Raw genomic sequence first — 26,249 nt, 5'->3', positions numbered from 1 at the left:
TCTTGAGCCTTCTCCAGGTTCTTCCATTACTGTCTGTGAAGCTTTATTTTTATTTTTGTTAACTTGTTTTTCCGTCCCTGTTACCTTTCCTGCTTCTTCCTTCCCATTTCAGTCCTCAGCAGCAGCGGTGGAGTTTTTTCCCCCTTGTCTAGGAACCAGTACTCACTGGTTTAACCCTTTCAGTACAGTTTTCATTATAACATGGAAGCCCTATAATACAGGTGCATCCTTTGTCCCCCAACCCCCACATTACAACAAGCTTCAACTGTATCTCTATATAAACTGAGATTGTTTAAAGGGTGGAGATTGTAAGAGACTGGGTTGTCTTACCCAGAGCTCATTCAACTCATGGTCAGAATAGATGTAACACAAACTGCATAGCTGGCATCTATGTCTGTGTTTCTTTGTTTTTTAATTACAGGTGAGGGGCTGATTTTCATCAGGGTTGAAGCACTTTGAGAGGTTTAATCCTTTGCTCCCTGTCTGTGATTCAAATGAAAATTGGGTGCATTTCTCACTTATTAATTGCAGTGTTTGGGGTGATTTTTGTTGGGATCTCAGCTGGGGAAGGAAGAGTTAAACCTCACCTCCCCATGTACTGCAATCTAGGTGAAAATTGTCCCCATCCCCTGTACTCTGAATTAAATATAGAAAAGCTCCAGGCATAGTTGGTAGCTAAGCATTTAGTGTAACATGTATTTTGGCCCTCAGAGAGCAAGTCTGGGGCCAAAGTTTATAAAGGCCTCTTGCTGCATTACAAGGGCTCCCATGTGTGTGTGTTATGTGCCTTCAAGTCGATTATGACTTATGGAGACCCTATGAATCAACGACCTCCAGTAGCATCTGTTGTAAGCCATCCTGTTCAGATCTTGTAAGTTCAGGGCTGTGACTTCCTTTATGGAATCAATCCATCACTTGTTTGGTCTTCCTCTTTTTCTACTCCCTTCTGTTTTTCCCAGCATTATTGTCTTTTCTAGTGAATCATGTCTTCTCATTATGTGTCCAAAGTATGATAACCTCAGTTTCATCATTTTAGCTTCTAGTGATAGTTCTGATTTAATTTGTTCTAATACCCAATTATTTGTCTTTTTCGCAGTCCATGGTATCCACAAAACTCTCTTCCAACAACACATTTAAAATAAGTTGATTTTTTCTTATCCACTTTTTTCACTGTCCACCTTTCACATCCATATATAGAGATTGAGAATACCATGGTCTGAATGCTCCTGACTTTGGTATTCAGTGATACATCTTTGCATCTGAGGATCTTTTCTAGTTCTCTCGTAGCTGCCCTTGCCAGTCCTAGCCATCTTCTGATTTCTTGACTATTGTCTCCATTTTGGTTAATGACTGTGCCAAAGTGTTGATAATCCTTGACAAGTTCAATGTCCTCGTTGACAACTTGGAAGTTACATAAATCTTCTATTGTCATTACTTTAGTCTTCTTGACATTCAGCTGTAGTCCTGCTTTTGTGCTTTCCTCTTTGACTTTCATCAGCATTCATGTCAGATCATTACTTGTTTCTGCTAAGCGTATGGTATTGTCTGCATATCTTAAATTACTGATATTTCTCCCTCCAGTTTTCACACCTTCTTCATCTTGGTCCAATCCTGCTTTCTGTATGATATGTTCTACAGATACATTAAACAAATAGGGTTATAAAATACACCCCTCTCTCACACCCTTTCCAATTGGGAACAGTCAGTTTTTCCATATTCTGTCCTTATAGTAGCCTCTTGTCCAGAGTATAGGTTGCACATCAGAACAATCAGATGCTATGGCACCCCTATTTCTTTTAAAGCATTCCATAGTTTTTCATGATCTACACAATCAAAGGCTTTGCTGTAATCTGTAAAATTCAGGGTGATTTTTTTCTGAAATTCCTTGGTCCGTTCCGTTATCCAACATATGTTTGCGATATGATCTCTGCTACCTGTTCCCTTTCTAAATCCAGCTTGGACATCTGGCGTTTCTCGCTCTATATATGGTAAGAGCCTTTGTTGTAGAATCTTGAGCATTACTTTACTTGCATGGGATATTAAGGCAATAGTTCGATAATTCCTGCATTCCCTCGGATCCACTTTCTTTGGAATGGGGATGTATATTGAACGCTTCCAGTCTGTGGGCCATTGTCTTATTTTCCATATTTGTTCACAATTTTTTGTCAAAATTTGGATAGATTCCATCTCAGTAGCTTGTAGCAACTCAATTGGTATACCATGTATTCCCGGCAATTTGTTTTCTCCAAGTATTTTAAGAGCAGCTTTCACCTCATATTCTAACATTTCTGGTTCTTCTTCATAAGGACCCTCCATGAATGAATCTGTCATCCTTGCATCTCTTTTATGTATTTCTTCAGTGTATTGCTTCCATCTTCCTTTTATTTTATCTCGGTCAGTCAGTGTGTTCCCCTATTGATTATTCACCGTCCCTACTCTTGGTTTGAATTTCCCTTTGATTTCTCTAATCTTTGGAATAGGGGTCTTGTTCTACCTTTTTATTATTCTCTTCTATTTCTGTACAATCATTATTGTAGTAGTTCTCTTTGTCTCTACGTATTAGTTACTTACTATTGCATTTAGGGTTCTAACCATGTTTCTCTTTTTGATTTTGATTTTGATTTCCTTCTATTTTTAACCATTTTAAGAGTTTCGTAAGTCATCTGTTGAGGTCTGTCTCTCTTTAACTAGAGGTATTTGTTTGGTTTAAATGAAGTAGGAACAATATGTAGTCCTATTTTTTATTTCTTAGCAAAGTATATATGCAACAGCGGATTTGAGAATAATCAGTCCCACACCTTCTGTCTGACATACTATAGTTAATCAAAGAAATCAACAGAGACAATCTTCTTAGGTAAAAAGAATAAGAGAATATTTACTCACAACCTTCATATGTTTAAGAAAGCATAGGCTCTAGCTTAGACAGAAATAATCTGTAGTCTCAGTCATTTTCAGTCATTGGTGAGGATGCTCCTAGAAGGAGCATCTGCCTACTCCCTCTGCTACAGGTTGATGAAGAATATGCAAAAGGATCAGTATCCCCAGACAAAGGAGGAAGAAGAAGAAGGTAAATAACCCCACCCGTTAAGGAAGTTACATCATGGTAAACAAACATATCCCCAGTACTGGTTAGAGGGAACATCTCCCTATGAAAGGGCTTGCTTAAACCCAACAGTATTGTCTTTTTGTATTCTTCCCTGATAATGTCTCTGACTTTACTCCATAGTTCTTCTGGTCCTCTATCAGCTAGGTTTAAAGCCTCAAATCGGTTCTTTATTTGATCTTTAAATTCTTCTGGGATGTTGTTTAAATTGTCCCATTCCCGTCCATTTTAATTCACTCACGCCAAGTATTGTAATGTTGATACGCTCCATTTCTTGCTTGACAATTTCTAACTTTCCCTGGTTCATGCTTCTCACATTCCATGTTCCTATTGTGTGCGTCGTATAACTCTGGACTCTCCTTTTGCATCTGTGCACACCCAGCTGCGTCATTAGTCACAGCACTACTCGTACTTGTCCTTTGTTCTTCCCCAGTAGCTCGTTGAGTGCCTTTGACCTGGGGGTCTCATCTTCCAGCACTATCTCATGTTGCATTTTGGTTACTCTGTTCACAGGGTTTTCGTGGTAAGAGGTATTCGGAGGTGGTTTACCATTGCCTTCCTCTGAGTTTGGATGCATCTTAGTCTGGTGTCTCAGCTTTGACCATTCCACCTTGGGTGCCCCTGCTCAGAGTCTAGACCCCTGATGGCATTGCTCTCAGCTTTTTCGATACTCTCAAAATCCCTCACCATGTTAAGGGGGCTTCCATAAGTACACTTTTTTCTTCCATTCCCTAGCCTCTTCGGCTGCAATCCAATACATGTCTACTCAAAAGTGATCTCTATTGGGTTCAGTGGGACTTACTCCCAGGTAAATGTGTATTGGATTGCAGCCTAAGTTGTCTTCAGAGACAGTTGTGGCTTCTGCTGACACTGTAACATTGTGCAACCCTAAGAGGATGCGGACTGTGAAGCAGCCAGAAGGGGGAACAATAATATTTTCTTATAGCCATTCAAGATGTCAGTTCAAAAAGGTAGGGACGGTACTTGCACTTGTAAGCTGATGTCAGGCAACAACTGGAGGTTAAATGGGATTGTGAGGAATGATAATGCATAATTGTGCAGTTCTTCCCTCAGTCAATTTCCCAGTGTAAAAGTCATGGTGAGCTGTAGTCTGAAATAAACTATGGCTTATCATGTACAAGCAGCATGTTGTTGCACACTGCTCAAATCACTCGACCAACAAACCTAGGTTTGTTCTTGGTAGAGTGCTTGTAGTTTATTTGGAAGAAACAAACCACAAACTGGTTCACGCATAATGCTGTGGTTTATTTCCTCCATGCTTGGCAAATGAAAGAGCATGGGAAGAGTATTTGCAAAGTGTGCACTAGCATATTGCTTATTGGTCCTAAGCCATGGTTTGTTTCTGATCATGGCTTACCATTACATGTAGACAGGGACTACTCTTTCCACTGTGTATCTCTGTTCTAGAAGGAAGTGACTTCTTAGTGACTATCAGATATCACCCTTTCCTCATTCCTATTTTCTCTAAATAGCAGTTTGCATTTTAGAGGAGGAAGAATAAGAACATCAGAATAGTGCTGCTGGGTCAGGCCAAAAGCCCATGTAGTCTAGCATTCTGGTCTCACAGTGGCCAACCAGATGAGTATGGGTAGCTTGCTCAAGCAGGACCTGAGTGCAACAATATTTATTTATTTATTGTAACTAGACTCTGTAAGCCTTGAAGACCTGGCTTTTCAGACAGGCCTTTGGGACTTCCGGGGAGGGTTAATCACTATGATAAATTGCCTAGTACTCTGAACTGTCATTGTTTATAGTTTTATAGTTTTATCGTTGTATTGTTTTATTACGATGTATTTTATTGAAACAAAGATGTACGTCGCCTAGAGTGGCCATTGGCCAGATAGGCGACACAGAAATTAAATTATTATTATTATTATTATTATTAACCATTCATCCATAGAAACAACATAGGAAGCTGCCTTATACTGAGTCAAACCATTGGTCCACCTGGATTAGTACTGTATACACTGTAGAGCAGCAGCTCTCCAGGGTTTCAGGCAGAAGTCTCTTCTAGCCCTTTCTAGAGATGCCGGGATTGAACCTGGGACCTTCTGCATGCAAGGCAGATACTCTTCCCCTCTGTATTGCCAGGATTCAGAGTTTGTCATCCAGCCCACCACCAAGTCCAGGCACTGGTCCACAGCTTATGGGACATCTCCTGATTCAAATATTACAGAGAAACAGAGTACACTGATGATACCTCACCCCAAATTTCCTAATGACCATTCCCAATGTTTTCTTAATTTCCACCCAAGGTCCATGCTAATTATATCAACTAGACTTGGCAAATGGGTTTAGTGAAAGCTCACTGTTTTAGTGAGTTAGATAAGAACAACCTGGAAGCTTTTTGAAGGCATCTAAATTTCAAATTTCCAAAATTAATTCTGAGCATCATATAAATGTTCTGTATTTCCTTACAGAAAGAATATCTCCATAGATTAATAGAAAATATTGTTGCACTCAGGTCCTGCTTGAGCAAGCTACCCATACTCATCTGGTTGGCCACTGTGAGACCAGGATGCTAGACTGCATGAGCTTTTGGCCTGACCCAGCAGGACTCTTCTAATGTTCTTTTTCTTCCCCCTCTAAAATGCAAACTGCTATTTAGAGAAAATATACACCCAGTTGGTCACTGAGCCCTGCAGGTACCATTTTATCAGGAGGTTGGTTCCACACAATGTAGAAATCTGGCCTTTAGAGTTGTGGCACCTATCCTTTGGAATTCACTCCCCTTGAATATTAGACAGGCAAAATCTCTGTTGTGTTTCCAGCACTTGTTGAAGACCTTCCTCTTTCAACAAGCCTTTTAAGTAGACACTTATATCCCAGTGTGCATCTGTACTGGAATTTAAGATGTTTTATTGCTTGTTGTTTGCTGCCTTAGGTTCCTTTGGGATGAAGGGTGGGGTACAAATGATAGTAGAAGTAGTAGTGGTAGTAGTAATATTCCATGTGTTTAAAATATTAATGTTAGGAGAAAATGCTGTATAGCGGTCAGCAAATCTGTTTTAGTGAAGGGTTAACTGTGTGACCTGACAAGTGCATATAAAGTTCTCATGAAGCCTGTGGTCTGAAGACGTTTAGTCTAGGGACAGTACACATATGTAATTAAAATAATAAGAGATAATTTCTGTTTACAACATATTTTGGCTCTTGTAATGTCCAGTAAAATTCCAGTAGTTAATACCCAGTGACTAGGCTCTTACAAAACCTGACAGGGCAGGATGTGACTGAAGAAATCCACAGGCTCATAGCCGTCAGCATTAAATTCATGGCCAACAAGTCACTAGATGCATATTTGTGGCCTGGAAAAATATCTTATAGCTTTCCAGAAACAAACACAAGTATATATTCTCTTTAGTTAAATTCTGAATTACAAGATCTAAGTAATCAAATAAGGGTGATTCATCTAAGTCAGGAGGAGACTCTTCACTGTATGTAGTAATGACCTGTGCAAGCAAACAACTTTAGCCTTTGGGGCAGAAAATAGTGTTTCTATTTAGCATTAGTAATACAGTTGGAATTTGTTTAAAATATAAATAACACGTAATTATACTTGAGAAACAGTGTTTCCCTTCCTTTTGGTGAAAGATGGCCTGTTATGTTAATTTTCCACTGTTGTTAAAGGAATGCTGTAGCAAAGCATTGCATGATAAATTTATGCACATAATTTCTCCTAAGTGGGATTGAGATAATTTTGTTTGCCCTGGTGCATGATCTTCAGTGGGAACTGGCCTGGTGAAGTGTGTCACTCCTGATTCCTTTTACTCTCTGTTACCTTCAACACAATTGACCTTAGTAATATTCTAGATCATTAGGATGTGAGTTGGATGCACTGTTTGATAGTGATTCCAGATCTTTCTGGAAAGCAGATCCCAGAAGGTGGTGCTGTGGGACTGCTACTGCTCAACCCCATGGGCATTGGCTTAGAGAGCCTATAGATTTGGCCCCCAATGCTATTTAACATATACATGAGCCCATGGGAGAGATTGCCTAGAGCACTGTTCTTCAACCTTGGGTCCCCAGATGTTGTCAGACTATAACTCCCATCAACCCTAGCCAACTTACCCAATGGCCAAAGTTGGTGGGAATTGTAGTACAGCAACATCTGGGGAACCAAGGTTGAAAAATAGTGGTCTAATGATTTGGTGTTTTGTGTGTGGTATCCTCATTATGCTGATAATACCCAACTCCCTCACCTTTCCATTTAATTCTAGGAAGAATATGGAGATCCTAAATGAAGGTCTCACCTCAGTAATAGACTGGATGTGGGCTAATGCGTAAACTTGAGACAGAGATTCTTTTAGTCAATAGAATAGTTGACCCTGAGCCTCTCTTAAATGTGGTTGCACTCTCTCTTAAGAATCGGATCTGCAACTGGAGATGGCCCCTGGAAACAACATTGCTCTGTGAGAACCAGATGGTAGCAGAAATGCTTTTGTCCAGCTTTAAGCTAGTTCACAAGCTGTTCCCTTTTCTGAAGAAGGGATTTGGCCACTATTGCGCATGCCTTGATCACATCCAGACTAGACTAATGTAGCATCTGTGCTGAGAGGCCTTTGAAAAGTGTTAATAATAATAATAATAATAAATTTTATTTCTAGGCCGCCTATCTGGCCACACAAGCAGCCACTCTAGGCGGCGTACAAGATCAAGTAAAATACAACATACAAACTACATAAAAACCCAAGAACTACAATATAAAACGAAACCGAACCCACCCATAGCTAAAACCAATAAAATTAGGCTACCCCAGGGATCTTGTAGGCCTGCCTGAATAGCCAGGTTTTCAAGGCTTGGCGAAAACTTGGCAGGGAGGGGGCATGGCGAAGATCATAAGGGAGAGAGTTCCAGAGGGTGGGGGCCACGATTGAAAATGCCCTCTCTCTGGTCCGCACCAGTCTAGCTGTTTTGACTGGTGGGACCAAGAGAAGGTCTTGAGTGGCTGATCTAGTCAGGCGGCATATTTGTTGATGCTGGAGGCGTTCCTTCAGATAAGCTGGGCCGAGTCCGTATAGGGCTTTAAAGGTTAGTACCAACACCTTGAATTGAGCCCAGTAAACAACTGGTAACCAGTGTAGATCTTGTAACACCGGAGTGATGTGATTGCGGCGACGGCTGTTCGTAATCAAACGTGCCGCAGCATTCTGTACCAGCTGCAGTTTCCGGACCCTTTTCAAGGGTAACCCAACGTAGAGCGCATTACAGTAGTCTAAGCGAGAGGAGACCAGGGCATGTACTACCCGTGGGAGAAGATGGACAGGCAGATAGGGTCGCAGCCTCTGTATTAGATGTAATTGAAACCAAGCTGCCCGGCTCACTGCCAAAACCTGAGCCTCCATGGACAGCTGGGAATCAAGGATGACCCCGAGGCTGCGGACCTGGTCCTTCAGGGGCAGTTTTACCCCATTGAGCACCAGGTCTAAAGCTCCTAATCTTTTCCTGTCTCCCACGAGCAGTACCTCGGTCTTGTCAGGGTTTAGCTTCAGCCTATTTCCTCCCATCCATTCACTTACTGACTCCAGGCACTTGGAAATGGTCTCCATAGCCAACTCTGGCGAGGACTTAAACGAGAGATAGAGCTGGGTGTCATCCGCATATTGGTGGCACCGCAGCCCAAATCTCCTGATGATGGCTCCCAGCGGCTTTACATAGATGTTGAATAGCATGGGGGCAAGGATAGAACCCTGTGGCACACCACAATTGAGAGGCCAAGGGTCCGAGACCTTATCCCCCAATGCCACCCGTTGATGTCTGTCTGAGCCATGATGGCTGTGCTCTGCCACCCTAGTCAGAGGCAGCATGCTTCTGAAAACCAGTTGCTGGAAGCCTCAGGAGGGTAGAGTGTTCTTGCACTCGGGTCCTGCTTACAGGCTTCCCCCAGGCACCTGGTTGGCCACTGTGAGAACAGGATGCTGGACTAGATGGGCCACTGGCCTGATCCAGCAGGCTCTTCTTATGTTCTTATCTCTTCTTATGAGAGATAGGAACGGAACCACCGTAGAACAGTGCCCCCTATTCCCATTCTCTCCAGACGATCTAAAAGGATACCGTGGTCGACGGTATCGAAAGCCGCTGAGAGATCCAGGAGGACGAGGAATGCATGTTCTCCTTTATCCAACGCCCTCCTTAAATCATCCACCATAGCGACCAAAGCTGTTTCAGTTCCATGACCAGTCCTGAAGCCAGACTGGAATGGATCCAGATAATCTGCTTCATCCAAGTGTGTCTTTAACTGTTCGGCCACCACTCGCTCGATGACCTTGCTCAAGAGTGGAAGATTAGAAACTGGGCGAAAGTTGTTTAAATCTTGGGGATCCAAGGAGGACTTTTTCAGAATGGGCTTTATTACCGCCTCCTTGAGGGCTAATGGCACCACACCTTCTTCTAAAGAAGCATTCACCACTGCCTTGATCCCTTCGCTCAGTTTCTCTTTACAGCCCAAAATGAGCCATGTAGGGCAAGGATCAAACAAGCAAGTGGTTGGCTTCACAGTAGAGAGCACCTTGTCCACTTCCTCAGAGGGAAGAGGCTGAAACTGATCCCACCAGACCAGAATGCAACTGACCGACTCTGGCACACTTCCTGTATCCACAGCATACGGAATCGCACTCTTTAGGCGCTCAATTTTATCAGTGAAGTGTTTAGCAAATATGTCACAGGAGGCTTTAGAAAGTTCCATGGGTTCCTGCACAACTGGACCGACCAGGCTTCGGACCACTTGGAACAACCTCCTGGGACAACACTCTGCGGATGCAATAGAGGCAGCAAAGAAATCCCTCTTTGCTGCCTTCGTTGCCACTTGGTAGGCTGCAATTGCTGCTCTAACCAGTGTCCGATCATCTTTGGAGCGAGATTTCCGCCACCGGCGCTCTAGTCGTCTCACCTCCGGTCTCAGACCCCGCAACCGTGGTGTATACCAGGGTGCAATCTGAGTTCTATTCAGGGGGAGAGGACGATTCGGAGCCACCCGGTCAATTGCCCCGGTGATCTCCCTATTCCATTCCATCACCAGGGTTTCGACCGGGCGACCTTCAGACAACTCCAAATTCCCCAGTGCATTCAGGAATCCCTTAGGCTCCATCAGGCGCCTGGGACGGACCATTCTAATAGGTCCCTGTCCCCTGCAGAGGGTGTGCGGCAATGAGAAATCTATATTTACCAGATAGTGATCTGACCATGACACGGGGTTAACAACAACAGCCCCTATTTTCACTGGCAACTAGAGTTCTGACTGGTGCCCATTTTTCAGATCATATATAACCTTCTTTGCTCCCTTTAGATGCCAGGCTAAGATGTTATTATTATATCATGCTTTTGACATGACAGATAATTAAATGCTTCCCGTTATCGATATACCTTGTTACAGCTGCTGCTGTTTCTATTTGATGTGTTCATTTTTTAGAAAATTTTTGATCTGCTACTTCATTATTTTTATTATATAGTATGCCAGCCTGGTGTCCTCCAGATTTTTTGGACTACAACTGATTCGAATTGTAGTCCAAAGCACTTAGAGGGTTCCAAGTTGGCAAAGGTTACTGTACTGAAAGACAGGGGAAATGTTTAAATGAAATAAGATGGCTCAGTAATACAATACCTAGTGTACTACTAGCATTAAATAAATGTTTAGTGACAGTAGTAATGATTAGTAGTGTAACTTTAAGTCATTTCTACTTTTCTAAACCAGTGTGAGGAAATTAACTTTCATCTTTAAACCCTCGTTTAGAATATTGAAACCTGAATATGTAAGTATGCTTCAGATGTGAAGGTAGCTTAGTCATGCTGATGCAGGGAGAGTTTGCAAGCTCATTGTTGTGTGTTTTAAATGAACCTGGTATGAGGAAATGCAGTTCAGTACATTTTCTCATCTACTATTTTCCTATAGTATATGAAGCCATAATGTATTTAAACCCTTCACAAGTTTCATTCTGAGACACTAGGTATCCCAAAATCAAGGCAATTCTGAATCACATGAATTATTTTTATAAAGTATTGTTTTATAAAGTTTATAATCGTGAGATAAGGAGTTAACTGAGGCATCTAAAAATAACATTTTCAAGATTGGTGCTATATCCAGTAGCTTATTTATGTATGCTATATCAGTTCATTATTATTGTTGTTGTTGTTGTTATTTCCATTTATAGACCACTTACTATCTAAAAGATCTCAAAGCAGTTTACAATAGAATACACAAGGTACAATAAAAATATCAAATTAATTTACAAAGCAAACTACATAAACAATATACATATACATAAACACAATATAAAAGAATTCACCAAGGGAGGCCCATAAGCCTCCCTCCCCATTCTATGAAAGTGTCAGAAAACTGAAATTATGTTGACTATGGAGGAGGGCGACAAGCAGGTAAAAGGTTAGCGGTCCCCCCGTGCACCTTGCCGCCATATCTCTTGCCTCTCTTGCCTCCCGGGGGGGGCGGTGGGAGTGCTCACCGTCTGCGAGGCTCCAGGACTCAAGCCTCGGTGGGCCTGTGTGTCCATTTTTCTGAAGGTGGAGTCCATAGTCCGGTGATTAGAGAGCAGGATGGGCTTTAGCTGGGAGCTAAAGAGGGTGGCCGTCGTGTTGCTGTTGATGAGGGACTGCATGTGACCCCCACAGTAGGGAAAATCAGAGGCCCACTCTGCCTTGTCTCCATAGCTCCAGTGACTGGTCCCATGGCCAGGAGGACATTGTCATGGCCCCGTCAGAGGACTCCTCAGATGAGGACGACTCGGGAGTAACAGCAGCAGACCCAGAAGCAGCAGGAGACACGGAGGAGCCTCCTGAGAATCCAGCTCCTTCTGCCCCTCAGCTGCAGAGCACCCCAGGGACAGCAGAGGCCCTGCAGCCAGACACAGACAGTGAACAGGATACTCCCCCCTCACCTGCAGAACGTAGACAGCAGAAGGTCAGGCAGAAGAGAGGCAGGCCTGTCTCCTTAAGGCCCAAACGCTGAGGGCTCACACCTGCTGTCCATCCTGCTCTTTATAAGGCACACCTTGGCTGCAGCTTGTTGCTGACTGCAACGTCAGGCATGGCTTTGTGTAGACCTAGTTTCCCTGCAGCATCTCTTTGACTGACCTCCTTGGCAATTGATCCCAGACCTCCACTGACCTCGCTTCTGGACTTCTGACTCGGCAAGTACGCTTCGGATAGGCCTGGCAGATTTACAACCCAACTGCTGGCTAAGGACTTTCCTTCCCTGCCAAAGACCCAGGAATTTCCAGCCCCCCCCCGACACTGCTGCTGCAGTGTAGAGCTGACAGACATGCCTATGAGGGGGGCCCTCCAAATCTTCCTTGCCGGCATCTCCATCTGCATCAGCGTCAACCTTTTGCAGAATCTTTTTCACAATCTTGTTTGACGTACCATTAGGCAATATGATGTAACTGGAGCTACCTCAGAACAAATCCATCTGTAGCCTGTTGCAACTGTGCATAACTGTACAATTAGGTTGCATACTGAAGTGTTAACAGGTTTGACACCCCTCCTTGGACAAGGTGCTTTCTGGACCTCCCCACACTCTGGCTGCCCTGCTCTTCTCCCTTTCATGGTACTTTTCAAAATAACTTAAGCTTAGAAGCCCCTGAATCTAAAGCTTCCAGACTAAATTTTCAACCAAAATGTGGTAGGAATAGTAGTAGAGGCAAAAGTAACGAGATGAATGTGAAGAACAAGAAAGTATTGTATGCAATGCCATTCCACTCATGCAACATATTTCCACTTCCGTAGCAGAACTTCCCTTATCTCCTCTTCCCCGCAGCCCCCTCTCCCCATGCACGCTCAAAATCTTCACAAAGGGGAAGTCCTGTTGTGCAAGTAATATAACTATTATAATTAGGGTAAGGCATGAATGAAAAGCAAAGCATAAGCACATAAGAAGATCCTGCTGAATCAGGCCAATTGCCCATCTAGTCCAGCATCCTGTTCTCACAGTGGTTGCCCATGGGAAACCTGCAAGCAGGACGTGTGAAGAGCATTCTCCCCTCCCACAGTTTCTAGCAACTGGTATTTGGAAGCATCCTGCCTCTGCCTATGGAGGCAGAGCATAGTCATCATGGCTAGCAGCCTTTGATAGCCTTTTCCTCCATGAATTTGTCAAATCCTCTTTTAGCTCATATACCTGCTTTTTTAATCAAAATAATGTTACACACTATCCCAGTTTGCACATAATGCTAAGCCAAACCATGGCTTAATGCAATGAGCAAACGTGCAGATTCCCAGAGTGACAATCATGGCTGCAGTACTCCTGCAGTCCTGCTGTTGCTGCACCACCCAGGGTAAGCCATGATTTGGCTTAGTATCACTTTCAAATCTGGGCTTGTGTTTTGTCTTACTCCAGTCAAAACATGAATCCAGGTTTGGATGTGGTTTCATCCCAGGTAGCATGACAGCAACAGGACCAGGGGTTGAGTGCTGCTGCAGCCACAATTTTACTGTGGGAATTCACACGTTTGCTCATTTGCACTACGCTATGGTTTGGCTTAGCATTATGTGCTGACTAAGTAACTATGTTAAAATATGTAACCAAGTAATCATGACTGAGGCTACAATCCTAAACACAATTTCTTGGAAGTAAACCCGGCACAATAGGATTTGTGAGTAAAAATGCATAGGATTGCACTGCACATCTCATTGAACCTAATGTGACAAGCTATTTCTGACTAACTTAAAGGTCATTGATTTCACAGGGATGTGCATCACGATCCTCAGTATGTGTGTGCTAAGGAGTTTGTGTTGTCTGAAGAAAGATTATGTGCCAGTGTAAAGATTTCATCAGAAATACATCCCAGTGAATTCAGTGGAATTTATATAGTAATTATCTGAATGAGTTTAGAATTGCAGCCTAACTAACTGCACATGCAAGGAAAATAGTTAGATGCTTCACTGAGAGATTACAGTGTGCAATTAAATTACATAACTGACCTCTTTTAGAGCATTTTTTCACTCCCTGAACAGTTTGCTTGATTAACTCAGTTAAAAGTTGTATTTTTAGTGGTTCCCCCATCACCCCAAATGTATTACTTTGATGACATTTGTTTGATTTCTCACTGGTCTGTGATCTCCTCTCTAAGAAATATTCCAATCGGTATTAAATTTAAGGTTAAATATTTAAACACTGGGCAAATATTTTGTAATTCTAGCCCTTGGGATCAACAGAATAATTCTTAGTTTGAGACATTGTTTATACTTCTACGCCCTCCTCCACCCATGCACCCCTATGTATTCCCCAAGCAAGGCATTTTGTTTTCAATTTGTGTACATTGTTTCTGATAAAATGATTTCAGCCAATAAGCTGCATCACTGGGGCCCTACTTTATTTGGTACTTTCAAAACCTTTTACATAAAAAAGCATATTAATGGAATAATGATTATTTTCATATGTAATTGTCTTTGGACATTTTTTACAAGTGATAGAAGCCTTATTCAGGTAGTTAGCCTCACATAATCATGCGAGACAGGAGAGGAGAGCTGCTCCTGATCTTCAGAATACACTTAGTATGTTATCTTGAGCCAAAAAAAAGCCTTAAAAATTGAATGAAAGTCCCTAACTATTTGACTGTTCAGTTTCAATAATCCCAAGAGATACGCTTTGCTGATTATGTGACTGAAACAATTCTTTACCCAACATTGGGGTTCACTACCTCAAGGGACTGGTTGCAATTCTGCACATGGACTATCTAAAGTCCATACCTTGTCAAATGGCTTTAAGAATCCTGAATGCAGGCAGGATTGCAACCATTGCCTTCCTCAGGGTAACAGTGTGATCCTTTACAATGTGACCGCTTATGATGCACAAAGTGCCCTGAATGGGCACTCTTTTATTAGCAAGGTGATCAAGCATTCAGTAGCAAAACCACTGTAAGGATTCTTGAATGAAACTGATATTCTAGACCACCCTTCCCTAACCTGGTGTCCTCCAGGTGTTTTGGACTACAATTCCCATCAGCCCCAAAAGTCATGCTGTCCGGGGCTGATAGAAGTTATAGCCCAAAACATTTTGAGGGCTCCAGGTTGGATAAAGGTGTTCTAGATCCTTACATATTTTCAAACAATAGACTGCCTATGTCAAGAGAAATTTTGAAAGGTCTTCTTCAACCTTGAATTGAATTACAAGTTCTTGAGGCTGAAGCTGAAGAAAACTGTATCTGGGAAGCTACCATGGCTAAAGAAATGGCACTGGCATTAATGATTGACATTAACCAGGGTTTGAAAGCATTCATTCAAACTTGTTTAAAAAATTAGATAAAAGATGTTAACATTGCTGCTTATATAGCCAGCAACTTGGAAAGAATTTATAGTGTGTGGGGGGGGTGAGCATGTGAGTCCATAACCTTAATTAAGGAATTGGGATCATTTCATTTACTTAGCCCATGCAACTTCGCAACCACTTTAACCAAAATCTATTGGTCAGAATTGGTAAGCAGGAGGGAAGGGTGTGGCACTATGGGGAGAAGACCAACAATGTGTACAGGTAAGAAAAACCATTAATAGGACAGACAATTTCAGAATACTTTAAAAGGAATAAACCTTAAGTAAACATACGTATATAAAATGTTTGTAGATATACCATTTCTTATATATTCTGTTCAGTAAGCAAAAGTTTGTAGTTACTCACCCATAATTCTGCGTCTTTGAAAGTCAGCATCTCTTAGAAATTTAACCAAGCACTAGTATAAGCTCATTATTGAGTCTACTGTGTGGCAGTGATGGTGGTGAAGAAGCAGTTTCTTCATCTCCACAAGTGCATCCTCTGAACGGAACTTTTCTGAATGACTCAAGGCCTTTTAAATTGTGGCCCAAGAGATGATGTAGTAAAACGTTAGGTAGCACATTGAGAACTTTGAAACACATTCTGAAGGTAAAATTTCTTGTGTCTGCCATGAGTTAGACTCTGTTGTTGTAGATCAATCCAGGAAGGTGTCCAGAGTGGTCTAGTGGTATATTATTGGATGACTTTCCATTTGTGGGGCCTGGGGGCATGGATAAAATCCTTGGTGGGGTTTGTGTAACCATATGTTTGCTTCCCCTTTGCTCTTCCCAACTTACTGCATTTAGCAAGACGAGGATATCTGCCTGGGCCCAGGAGGCAATAAATTCTTCTTTAAGAGAAGTAATTGCAGCCTTGAAATATAATTTTATGACTGGTCTCTGTTTTGATAGTAGTTGGTCGGGGTTCAGTTCATATGAGGTTTTTATATGATTAGGCTGTTTTATTACGTTTGTGTTGCTTTGTTCCATCTGTTTGATATGGGATTTTTATATTGATTTTTTAAAATATTCTTGTTTTACTTCTGTTTTAAACCTAATTGCTGTGTCACCTAGAGAACCAATGTTATGAAGTGAATAACAAACGCAAATAATAAATATATATTATCCTTGCAAACACTGTTTATGTACCATCTTGCTGTGGCCCCAGACCTTCATTAACCTAACATCCTCATTGCCATCTGGAGAGAGTGTGTGTGTGTGTGTGTGTGTGTGTGTGTGTGAGAGAGAGAGAGAGAGGGGGGGAGAGGGGGAGGGGGAGAGGGGGGAGGGAGGGAGGGGGGAGGGAGGGGGAGAGGGAGAGGGGGGAGGGAGGGAGGGGGGAGGGAGGGGGAGAGGGGGAGGGGGAGGGAGGGAGGGGGGAGGGAGGGAGGGGGGAGGGAGGGAGGGGGAGAGGGGGAGGGAGGGAGGGGGAGAGGGGGAGGGAGGGAGGGAGGGGGGAGGGAGGGGGAGGGAGGGAGGGGGGAGGGAGGGAGGGGGGAGGGGGAGGGGGAGGGGGAGGGAGGGAGGGAGGGGGAGGGAGGGAGGGGGAGGGAGGGAGGGGGGAGGGAGAGAGGGGGGAGGGAGGGGGGAGGGAGAGGGGGGAGGGAGAGAGGGGGGGAGGGAGAGAGAGGGAGAGAGATGCTGTGTGCCCTGTTATACAACTAATTACTGATTTGAGAGGCCATAGGACATTACAGGGGTTTTGTGTGTGTGTGTGCAGATATCCATGTTCTTAGTTCTGTGGTTACTTCTGACCACTATCTCAGCTTGGAACTGTTTTCCTTATCATAATGCTGTGTGTGTGCGTGTGTAGGGCCACAGATAGTCTTCAATATCAATATTTTACCCATTTTGATTATGTTGAAATTGGCACACAAAAGAATCTTATTGGATACACCTTATTGTGGTGCCTTTCACACCATGATAGTTATGAACTTACGTCAGAACTTCTACCAGAGCTTGGAAAAGTTACTTTTTTAAACTACAACTCCCATCGGCCCCAGCCAGCATGGCCAGTGGAATGGGCTGGTGGGAGTTGTAGTCCAAAAAAGTAACTTTTCCAAGCTCTGGATGTTCCCTGTTGAGGTTTTATAATTTGGCACAAAAATGCTCTTGGCAAAAATGACCTTTATGTTATTTTTGTAAGTGCGTAGGATTTGATGCTGAGCTTTAAACTGAAAATTAAATATTTGCACCTCATATTACCTGGAGAAATCTGTATATTCATTGTTAAGACTGTACTAAGGCTGCATCATCATCATCACTGTTTATTTGTATGCTGCCTTTCCATAACAATTTATGCACAAGGCGGCTCACAACATGAACAGAAAAAAGTTACACAACTCACTGTAAGAAATAAATTAAAATGGTCAATAAGTTAACAAAAACATCATAAAAAACAGACAATAAATCAATACATTCTTATAATTCCTAATAAAATCCAACAATAAAATACAGAAGCATAATTCCAATAACAGCAAAACAAAAAACCGACCATCAGAGATTAAACTTTAACCCAAATAGAAGTTCCTAAACAACACCCCATAGTCAAGGTGGTCTCTGGCATCTTCAGGTAGTGATACCTTTTACAGCTGCAGTCAGTCAAGGCCCCATCCTTCCAGGCCAGGCGGGAAGAAGCCAACAAGCAGGGAGAGGGTCTTACAGCTGCACCATCAGATGTTACAAATATGAAAACACTGGGCATGATCTAGCCAAGTAGAGCACTTTTATACACTATTAATATCACTGAGAGTCTTAGGCATAAATCTCTAATGGAAGACTTAAGTATATACATAAATGTCTCCCTTTTGAAACCAAGGAGATTTAAAAGTGCCTCACTTTGGTTGGATCATGTCCTTAATAAATAACTTTTCACATATATTTTGGTAGGCCTTTTATCCTTGATTGGGATTTCTTGTGCTCTCATGGTACTACGGAGCATATGGTCCTGTGATTGTTTGACTTAATACTGAAGAAAAGAATTGTAAACTGGCATGTCACACACACTCACACACTCACACTCACACACAAATGGGATTGCAGTGTCAATTAAAACAAGTCACTCAAGGTGACCATGCTCCTAGTTCCACACCTCTAAGCTTTTCTACAGAGATCATAGTGTGTCTCAACTGCATTTTTTTATTTGTGATTTTATTTCCACAAGCCCCACTCCTGCAACAATAATATAAGATCTTGTCCATGTGTAATAGGAGTAGGAATAGCTTTGCTGATAAGGTAGAGTAGAAGTTGCCTTACTTCCTTTTTCTTGTTCTATAAACTTGGTGGATGTTTGCTCCATCGCAGACGAGAGAGAGTTTACAGTATGTTATGATTTGAAGAGGACTACAGGATAGTGTAGGTTCTTCCTACAACAAATTTGCTCTCTTGTGGATGAGTCTGGCAAAGCTCTACAGGTTCACATCACTGAAACTGACTGCTCCTTGCTCATTTATCTATCCCCCCATTGCAGGGAGCCAATTATAAAGTCACAATAAGAATAAACATTTGCTTAAAAGTAACAAAATAAGAATAATTGATTACAAGTACCAGCACCAAAACCCTGAATTGCTTCAGTATTTAGGCTACAAACTCCCTGTCTTCACTGGTGGGGCTTTGTGGAATGGTGATACCACTTTCACAGTACAGCCATCCACAGTGGCCTGGAGGAGGCCAGGTTGATCAGGCTGAATCCCTGTACCAGCTCCAAGCTGGTGCAGCAATCAGGTATATATTAGGCCTGATGCTGGCCAGCAACTGCAATGCAACTGCCTCGGATTCCAGCAGATCCTGGGCTCCACTGGTGGGTGGAAGGGGAAAGTCAGCACTGACAGAGTGATGTGGCGCTGTGTCAGTGGCAGCCAGTGGGAGGCTGGCTCAGCTGGCAGAACTGAGCAAAGGGATGCCTCAGCTAAATCCAAAGCCCCACAGCTTGGCATAAAGGGTGTGTGGATTGCACTCTTTATTTTTTAGGTGGATAGTCATCCAAAGAAGTATTCAAAATTATAAATATTATCTTAATAAATATTTCAATCAAATACATAACATACCATAACGTATGTTAAATAGATAATATGAAACTGCTAACATAAATAAAATAAACAGCATAATCAGTTCTTTAAAATTCAGAACATCTCAAAAACATACTGTATCTTTGGCAGAGGTTTCTTTTGACAATAGTTAAAAATAGAATCTAATTTGCTACGGGAATAATCTTTGTCATTTCTTTTGACCTCAGAAAGTATGTCAACTGAGGCTGTAATCTTATACACATGTCTATTCAGAAGTAAGCTCCATTGGATTCAATGGGACTTACTTCCAGGTAAGTGTGTATTGGATTGCAGCCTTAAACAATAAGGTAAATTCCCAAGTTTTATCTATCCAGTTATTAATTTTAGGTGTACCATGAGATCTCCAGTTCTTTGCAAGCAATGTTTTCGTTGCAGCTTCCTTATAGGAAAATAGTTATTAAATAATCCGTATAATTTCTTAATATATCATGTGGAATTTCATATCCCAATATTTTTACATTACATTTATAATCTTTTTCCAGAATTCTTTTATGAAATTGCACTTAACACCACATATCAAAATAGTCCCCTGATTCTTTCTGACATTTCCAACACATCTTTGAGTAATTTATTTTACTTATAATTTCAGGATTTATATGCCTCTTCAGTTTTGTATTACAACAGTTTTCTCTTATATACAACCAACCAAAATATATCACACCAGAAAACCAAAATATATCACACTAGAAAAACATTAAAAAGACAAAACCCAGACAAACGTCAAACTAAATATCCTAAAAAGCCAAGCCTTCACCGGGCACTGATAAGAGTATAGACTGCATCTGGGGAATGAGGTCCAAAGACAAGACACTGCAACAGAACAGTCCCTATCACAGATCATCCCCACAGAACAGCCTTTAATGAAAGGCAGGTTCATGTGGAAAAAAGCAGACCTTGAGTTATTCTGGTGCTAAGTCATTTGGGCGTTGAAAGTTAAAATCAGCACCTTCAATTGGGCCCAGAAATGGATCAAGAGGTAGTTAAGCTGTTTCTGTACTAACTGTAGTTTCTGTACCATTTTAAAGGAAAGCCCTACATACAGCACATTGCAGTAGTCCATAGAGGATGCAAGCAGAACTTGATTACTTGAAGCTTGAGTGTCATCATCTAGGAGAGGCCACAGCTGGTACACCCTAAGCTGGTGATAGCTGTTTTGTGCCACTGATGCTACTTTGCCTTCCAGAGATCTAAAAGCACAACCAAATGGCTAACCTGATCCTTAAGGGGGAATGCAACCCCATCCAGAATAAAAGGCTGTATACCATCTCCCAAGTCAGAGGAACTACCCATCAGCAGCATCCCTGTCTTATTATGACTGAGCTTCAATTTATTGGCTCTCATGCAATCCATTATGTTGTAGATGTGAGGAATGTATATACTTCTTTCATTGTGCCACTGTGTTGCATGGCTAATTTGCCCTCATATGGAACCACCTCAAGAAGTCAGCAGAGTGTAAGTGAGTTTAGGTTTCATTGTAGGCTAGCAGAGATGATATCAGAGGAAATCAGGACTAATGAGGGAGCATGGAGATTATATGACGGCAAACAATGTAGTCACATGGAATACTATTGATATTTCTGTATATGTAAGATTGTTTTGACAGGCATAACTGTTGGGCAGAGTTCAGTGCTGGCCTTTTTTCTGCACCGCTATTTTATTAGGCTGTCTTAACAGAGAAATGGCATGCAATTTCTACAGAAATCTATTGCCATCTGCTGGTTGCTGTTTGGTTGCACTGAATAACACTCAGATGATGAAACACCTGTAGGCTAACCTCAGAAAGGTTGAGTACAAATATAAAGCAGGGAACCTCAAGGATATTTGGAATTTAGGGTTGTTTTTGGAGGAGCTATAATGTTGTAAGACATTATATATGATTTAACAGCATACCAATAAAATAAAAGAGACCTGATTTGAGTGATCCAATAAAGCTAATCCTCATTCTGTATTATGTTATGTTATGTTAGGGTTTATTTCTAGGCCGCCTTTTGTCCAAAAAGGCCCCCAAGGCGGCTTGCACTCAAATAGAAAAAAACAAACACAAAATACAAATAAAAACAACACAATTTACAAAAATTCAAGCCAACAAAATCCTAGCATTTCTAAAAAGCAACAACAGCTAAAACCCAAAAGCATTTATCTTCCTGGTAAAAGGCAGTCCCCAGAAAAATGTCACTAAGAGCAGGGGTGAGGGGGCAAGGCAGGTGGACAAGCCTGTCCCTTGATGGTCCCAGCAGTCTCACTCCTGCAGCAGTACCTCTCAGTCAGCAGCTCCTCCTGACAAGGGCCAGGCAGAGGAGTGGGGCAAGGCAGGTGGACAAGCTTGCCCCTGATGGTCTCAGCACATGGTCCCAGCACAGGCTCACCCCTGCAGCCTTATACTTATTATAATAAGTATGGGAGGAATGCAATGCTATGATATAGGCAAAGTTTCAAGAAGTACATTAAACTGTATGTGATTTACAGGTTCTATCTCTGCATTATTTGCAGGACCTTTCAAATAGACTTCCTTTGATACAACACCCTTCTCCCCCCAGGTTGATTGGAAGTACTACTTTATGTAACCTTCTGTAAATCTGCCTCAAACTATTTGAAAAGCTGTTCTCTATATACAGATTTCAGTGTGCATTCAGTCTTATGTGAACATAATAGCAAATATTAAACAGTTCTTAAAATATTCCATCATCTCATAATTCTCAGTTCTGGATCTTGCACCTACATATTTCCTCTCAAAGGACATGCCTCTTGGTTCAAGATTCAGACTCAAGAGTGAGAATTCTATAAGCTTTAGTCTTCAAAGAAATAATTATTGGTGAGCTATCTCCTGCTTGCTTATACTCTGCATAAATGTATTGGAGAAGATATATCCATGGACATTATTTGTACATGTACATCTTCAAGATTATTTTTTGTAAAGTAGGATACTGAGGTTGCCTATTCTGTTAATGATTTTTATTACCAGTACAATTGAATACATTGTGGTTCTTGCTCTAGAAAATTAATCTGATGACTTATTATTGTGCTTTCAGAAACTAGCTCCTGGAGTCAGTCAGTTTGCTTACACCTGTGTTCAAGATCACCCAATATGGGCGAACCAGCAGTTCTGGGAAACAACCTTTTACAGTGATGTGGAAAATCAAATTCGTTCACTCTATCTTTCAATTAAGGAAGACAATCATCCACAATATGTAAAGCAGAAGGTAAGTAAGACAATAATATAGTAATAGTAATATAGAAAATTCAGCTGTGTTGACAGCAGTTGACATTTACAGTAGTTGTGCTTTTTGCAAACTTAATGACCTCAGGTATATGAGTATGCATAGGAATTAGAATGGAAACTACGGTTTGAGGGAAATTTCACAATTTTTGATCCAAATTCATATAAAATTTAGCTATAATTCAGTTTTTGAACAGTTCTCTTCTAGGAAGATTATTCTATGTAATAAGATAATAAGGTATGACTTTTTGTCCTTTTAACACTGCAGCAAAGAAAAGCCTATAAAGATATAAAATTATGCTTTGAGGACATAATTCATACTAATTATTAGTCCTTGATCCTGCATCCTTCTTGACGTGTCCAGTTCTGGTCTCCTCACTTCAAGAAGGATGCAGACAAACTGGGACAGGTTCAGAGGAGGGCAACAAGGATGATCAGGGGACTGGAAACAAACCCCTATGAGGAGAAACTGAAAGAACTGGGCATGTTTAGCCTGGAGAAGAGAAGACTGAGGGGAGATACGATAGCACTCCTCAAGTACATGAAAGGTTGCCACACAGAGGAGGGCCAGCAGGGACGGTTCTAAAGGGCGGCCAGGTGGGGCACTGGTCTGAGGGCCCTTGGAGCTACAGGGGCCCCTGAGGGGCCCCTCCGCTTCCCTTCTGTGATCCACAGCAACAGCCACGGATCGCAGGGCAGGAGCTTCCGCCTGCCCACCATTCCCTCGCCCCACCTACCTATCTCCTGCCTTTTAGCATTGCCCTTAATGAATAATAATACTAATAATAATAAATTTTATTTCTAGGCCGCCTATCTGGCCGCGCAAGCGGCCACTCTAGGCGGCGTACAAGATCAAGTAAAATACAACATACAAACCACATAAAAACCCAAGAACTACAATATAAAATGAAATGAAGATGGCGGCTGAGGTTTTCCTAAGGTGCTGAAGCCCCTGCCGCCATCTTGGTTGATGGCAGAGATACATGCGCATAGCACGTATGCGTGCCATCAACCAAGATGGCGGCGGAGGCTTCATCCCCTTAGGGAAACTGTGTCCACCATCTTGGTTAATGGCAATGCTAAAAGACAGGAGACTGGTAGGTGGGGTGAGGAAATGGTGGGCAGGCGGAAGCTCCTGCCCTGCGATCCACAGCTGTTGCTGTGGATCACAGAAGGGGAGCGGAGGGGCCCCTGTAGCTCCAGGGAAAGGGGAAGCAGGTAGATGGGGGCGTGGGGGAAGGGGAGCGGAGATAGCTGGGGGGTGCACACGTGCACACACCGGGGCCCGGGGCAAGCTGATGCCCAAGGGCCCCGGGCATGCCTCAGGCCAGCCCTGAGGGCCAGGATCTCTTTTCGATCGTCCCAGAGTGCAGGATACGGAATAATGGGCTCAAGTTGCAGGAAGCCAGATTTTGACTGAACATCATGAATAACTTCCTAACTGTTAGAGCGATACGACAGTGGAAGCAATTACCTAGAGAGGTAGTGGGCTCTCCGACACTGAAGGCATTCAAGAGGCAGCTGTACAGCCATCTGTCAGGAATGCTTTGATTTGGATTCCTGCATTGAGCAAGGGGTTGGACTTGATAGCCTTATAGGCCCCTTCCAACTCTACTATTCTATGATTCTAGATTGTAACTGAATTGCTCTCCCTTCCTAGCATGTTATCTTTCTCATGAATTAAAATGCCAGGTGGGGAGAGTATTTGTAATACTGAAATTATTGTCTAGATCTTGTGCTACTAGGTTATACTAAGATATGAGTGGTATTGCCTGTGACCTACTAAAAAGCATTGTAGCAAAATGATTAATAGCGTGGATGACATTTAACAAGACATTTTATATATTCAGAAATATCCAGGATACTTCATTAATTCCCACAATTTAAGGAACATATTCTACTAACAGTCCTAACATCCTAATTCATTAATTCCCACAATTTAAGGAACATATTCTACTAACTTTCGTAACATCCATTACTACATGTGTTTCTAACTCTGGCAGTGCCTAGTTTCTTCTGCTTCAAATCAGACAGCTCTCCCAGACAAAACTTACCCCTCCCTTAAGAATGTTTTTTATAAAACAGAAATGGACAAATGTTGTGAACATTGGTGCCAAAGGAAACCTAGAATACAGATTTTCCAGCCTTGTGCATAAATGTTCTCAATTTCCAAAATAATTATTTTTTTCCCATAGCAGTAATGAATAACTCTGTGCAAATTTAGTTGCACAGATCTTGGATACTACCTTAAAAGCTAATTCAACTGTCATGCCTTCTCTAATTCCACAACAACTATTGTTCTGGACCATTATATCATGCAATATAATGTTTGGAGTTGTGATACTGTAGATTTGTAGCAGGAGCAGCCAAAACATCCTTGTGAGGTACACATGGGTCATGAACAATTCTGATCCTGAGCACAAGCCAGCAATTTTCCTTTCCTTTTCTCTAGCCATGTAGCAGCATCAATCTGGCCAATGGAATGAAAATAAAGGGGTTCACCAAAGGGGTGTGGGCATGGGATGGGTGGAAGACCAGTAGTCTAGGTAGTATGTGGCCATGGCTACTGGAGGGAAAAGCAAGTGCTGTTGGGGAGAGCTGTGATGTGGATGAGTCAGTGACAACCTTGTGTGAACATGTATGGTATATGATACCTGCTTGACAGACTTACCCAGAAGCTTGACAGCTGAACATATATCCAAGATGTATATCGGATTATTCTCAAGTCATAAAAAAGCACACCCTTCCAGCCACTTCTGTACATGCTTCTTCAGAGCACATGTATAGAAAACTAATATGAAAATCAGCCCTTTGCCTGCGGCTTTTACAGTTTTTTCAGCCAGAGGTAAAAGAAGGGTTTTTTCTTCCTTTTGTTGGCTAGCTTTGAAGTCTGGCTTCCAATGTAGAACTGAAAAGGCATGTCAGTACTAAATTGGCTCCTGTTTAGTGTGGTTTTGTGCACTGTGCCATCATTCTCTGTAGCATGGCTGTCCTTCCCTCCTTATATTTTCCAACTTTTTTTTCCTTTTGGGATTCTTAAACAGTGTTGTGGTATGTGAAACTGGACAAATCAAAATACCCAGCTGCATGACTCCAGAAATATACTTTCTGCTTCTATGAATACTTGGTCATCTCTGAAGAAAGATATACAATTTGGGCAAGATACCTGATGCATTTGTACTTCAGATGTTATAGGGATGATGCAGGGTGGATGTAGGTTACAGTGGTTTAGGCTGGAATTAGAATTGAACTGCATTTGTACCTATAGGATAGGTATGGCCAACTGTCCTCTTCCTGCACTGCGCAGGGGTTTGGACTTGATGGCCTTATAGGCCCCTTCCAACTCTACTATTCCATGATTCTATGATAAAAGGAATAGGTTACATTTTTCCAATATGGTAAAATTTGTAAAATGTAGGACACCTGGCAGTTCTAGAGAAAGTACTAGAACGAGACACTCTGCCATCTTATCTTGCCAAGAACACACCTCTAAATTAGATGGTACATCAAACATGAAGGAAAAGCAATGAACAGGAAAGTTGCTACTGGTATTAACTTTAAGGGAGCAATAGAGAACAGCAGCAGCAGA

General features: G+C 42.1%; 1 protein-coding gene across 7 annotated transcripts in view; it reads left to right on the top strand.

The window, feature by feature from the left end:
* SBF2 (SET binding factor 2) overlaps positions 1–26,249 on the top strand; it is a 473,611-nt gene that overhangs the window by 339,864 nt on the left and 107,498 nt on the right. For all 7 annotated transcript variants that reach the window (XM_061610395.1, XM_061610396.1, XM_061610391.1 and 4 more), the window contains one exon: positions 22,473–22,643. In XM_061610395.1, the coding sequence (XP_061466379.1) occupies positions 22,473–22,643 (171 nt within the window). The remainder of the gene's footprint in view (positions 1–22,472; positions 22,644–26,249) is intronic.

The sequence above is a fragment of the Rhineura floridana genome, chromosome 2, assembly GCF_030035675.1.
Source record: "Rhineura floridana isolate rRhiFlo1 chromosome 2, rRhiFlo1.hap2, whole genome shotgun sequence".
NCBI classification, from domain to species: Eukaryota; Metazoa; Chordata; class Lepidosauria; order Squamata; family Rhineuridae; genus Rhineura; species Rhineura floridana.
Note: the sequence above shows the minus strand (reverse complement) of the source record. Positions and strands in the feature narration are given on the sequence as shown.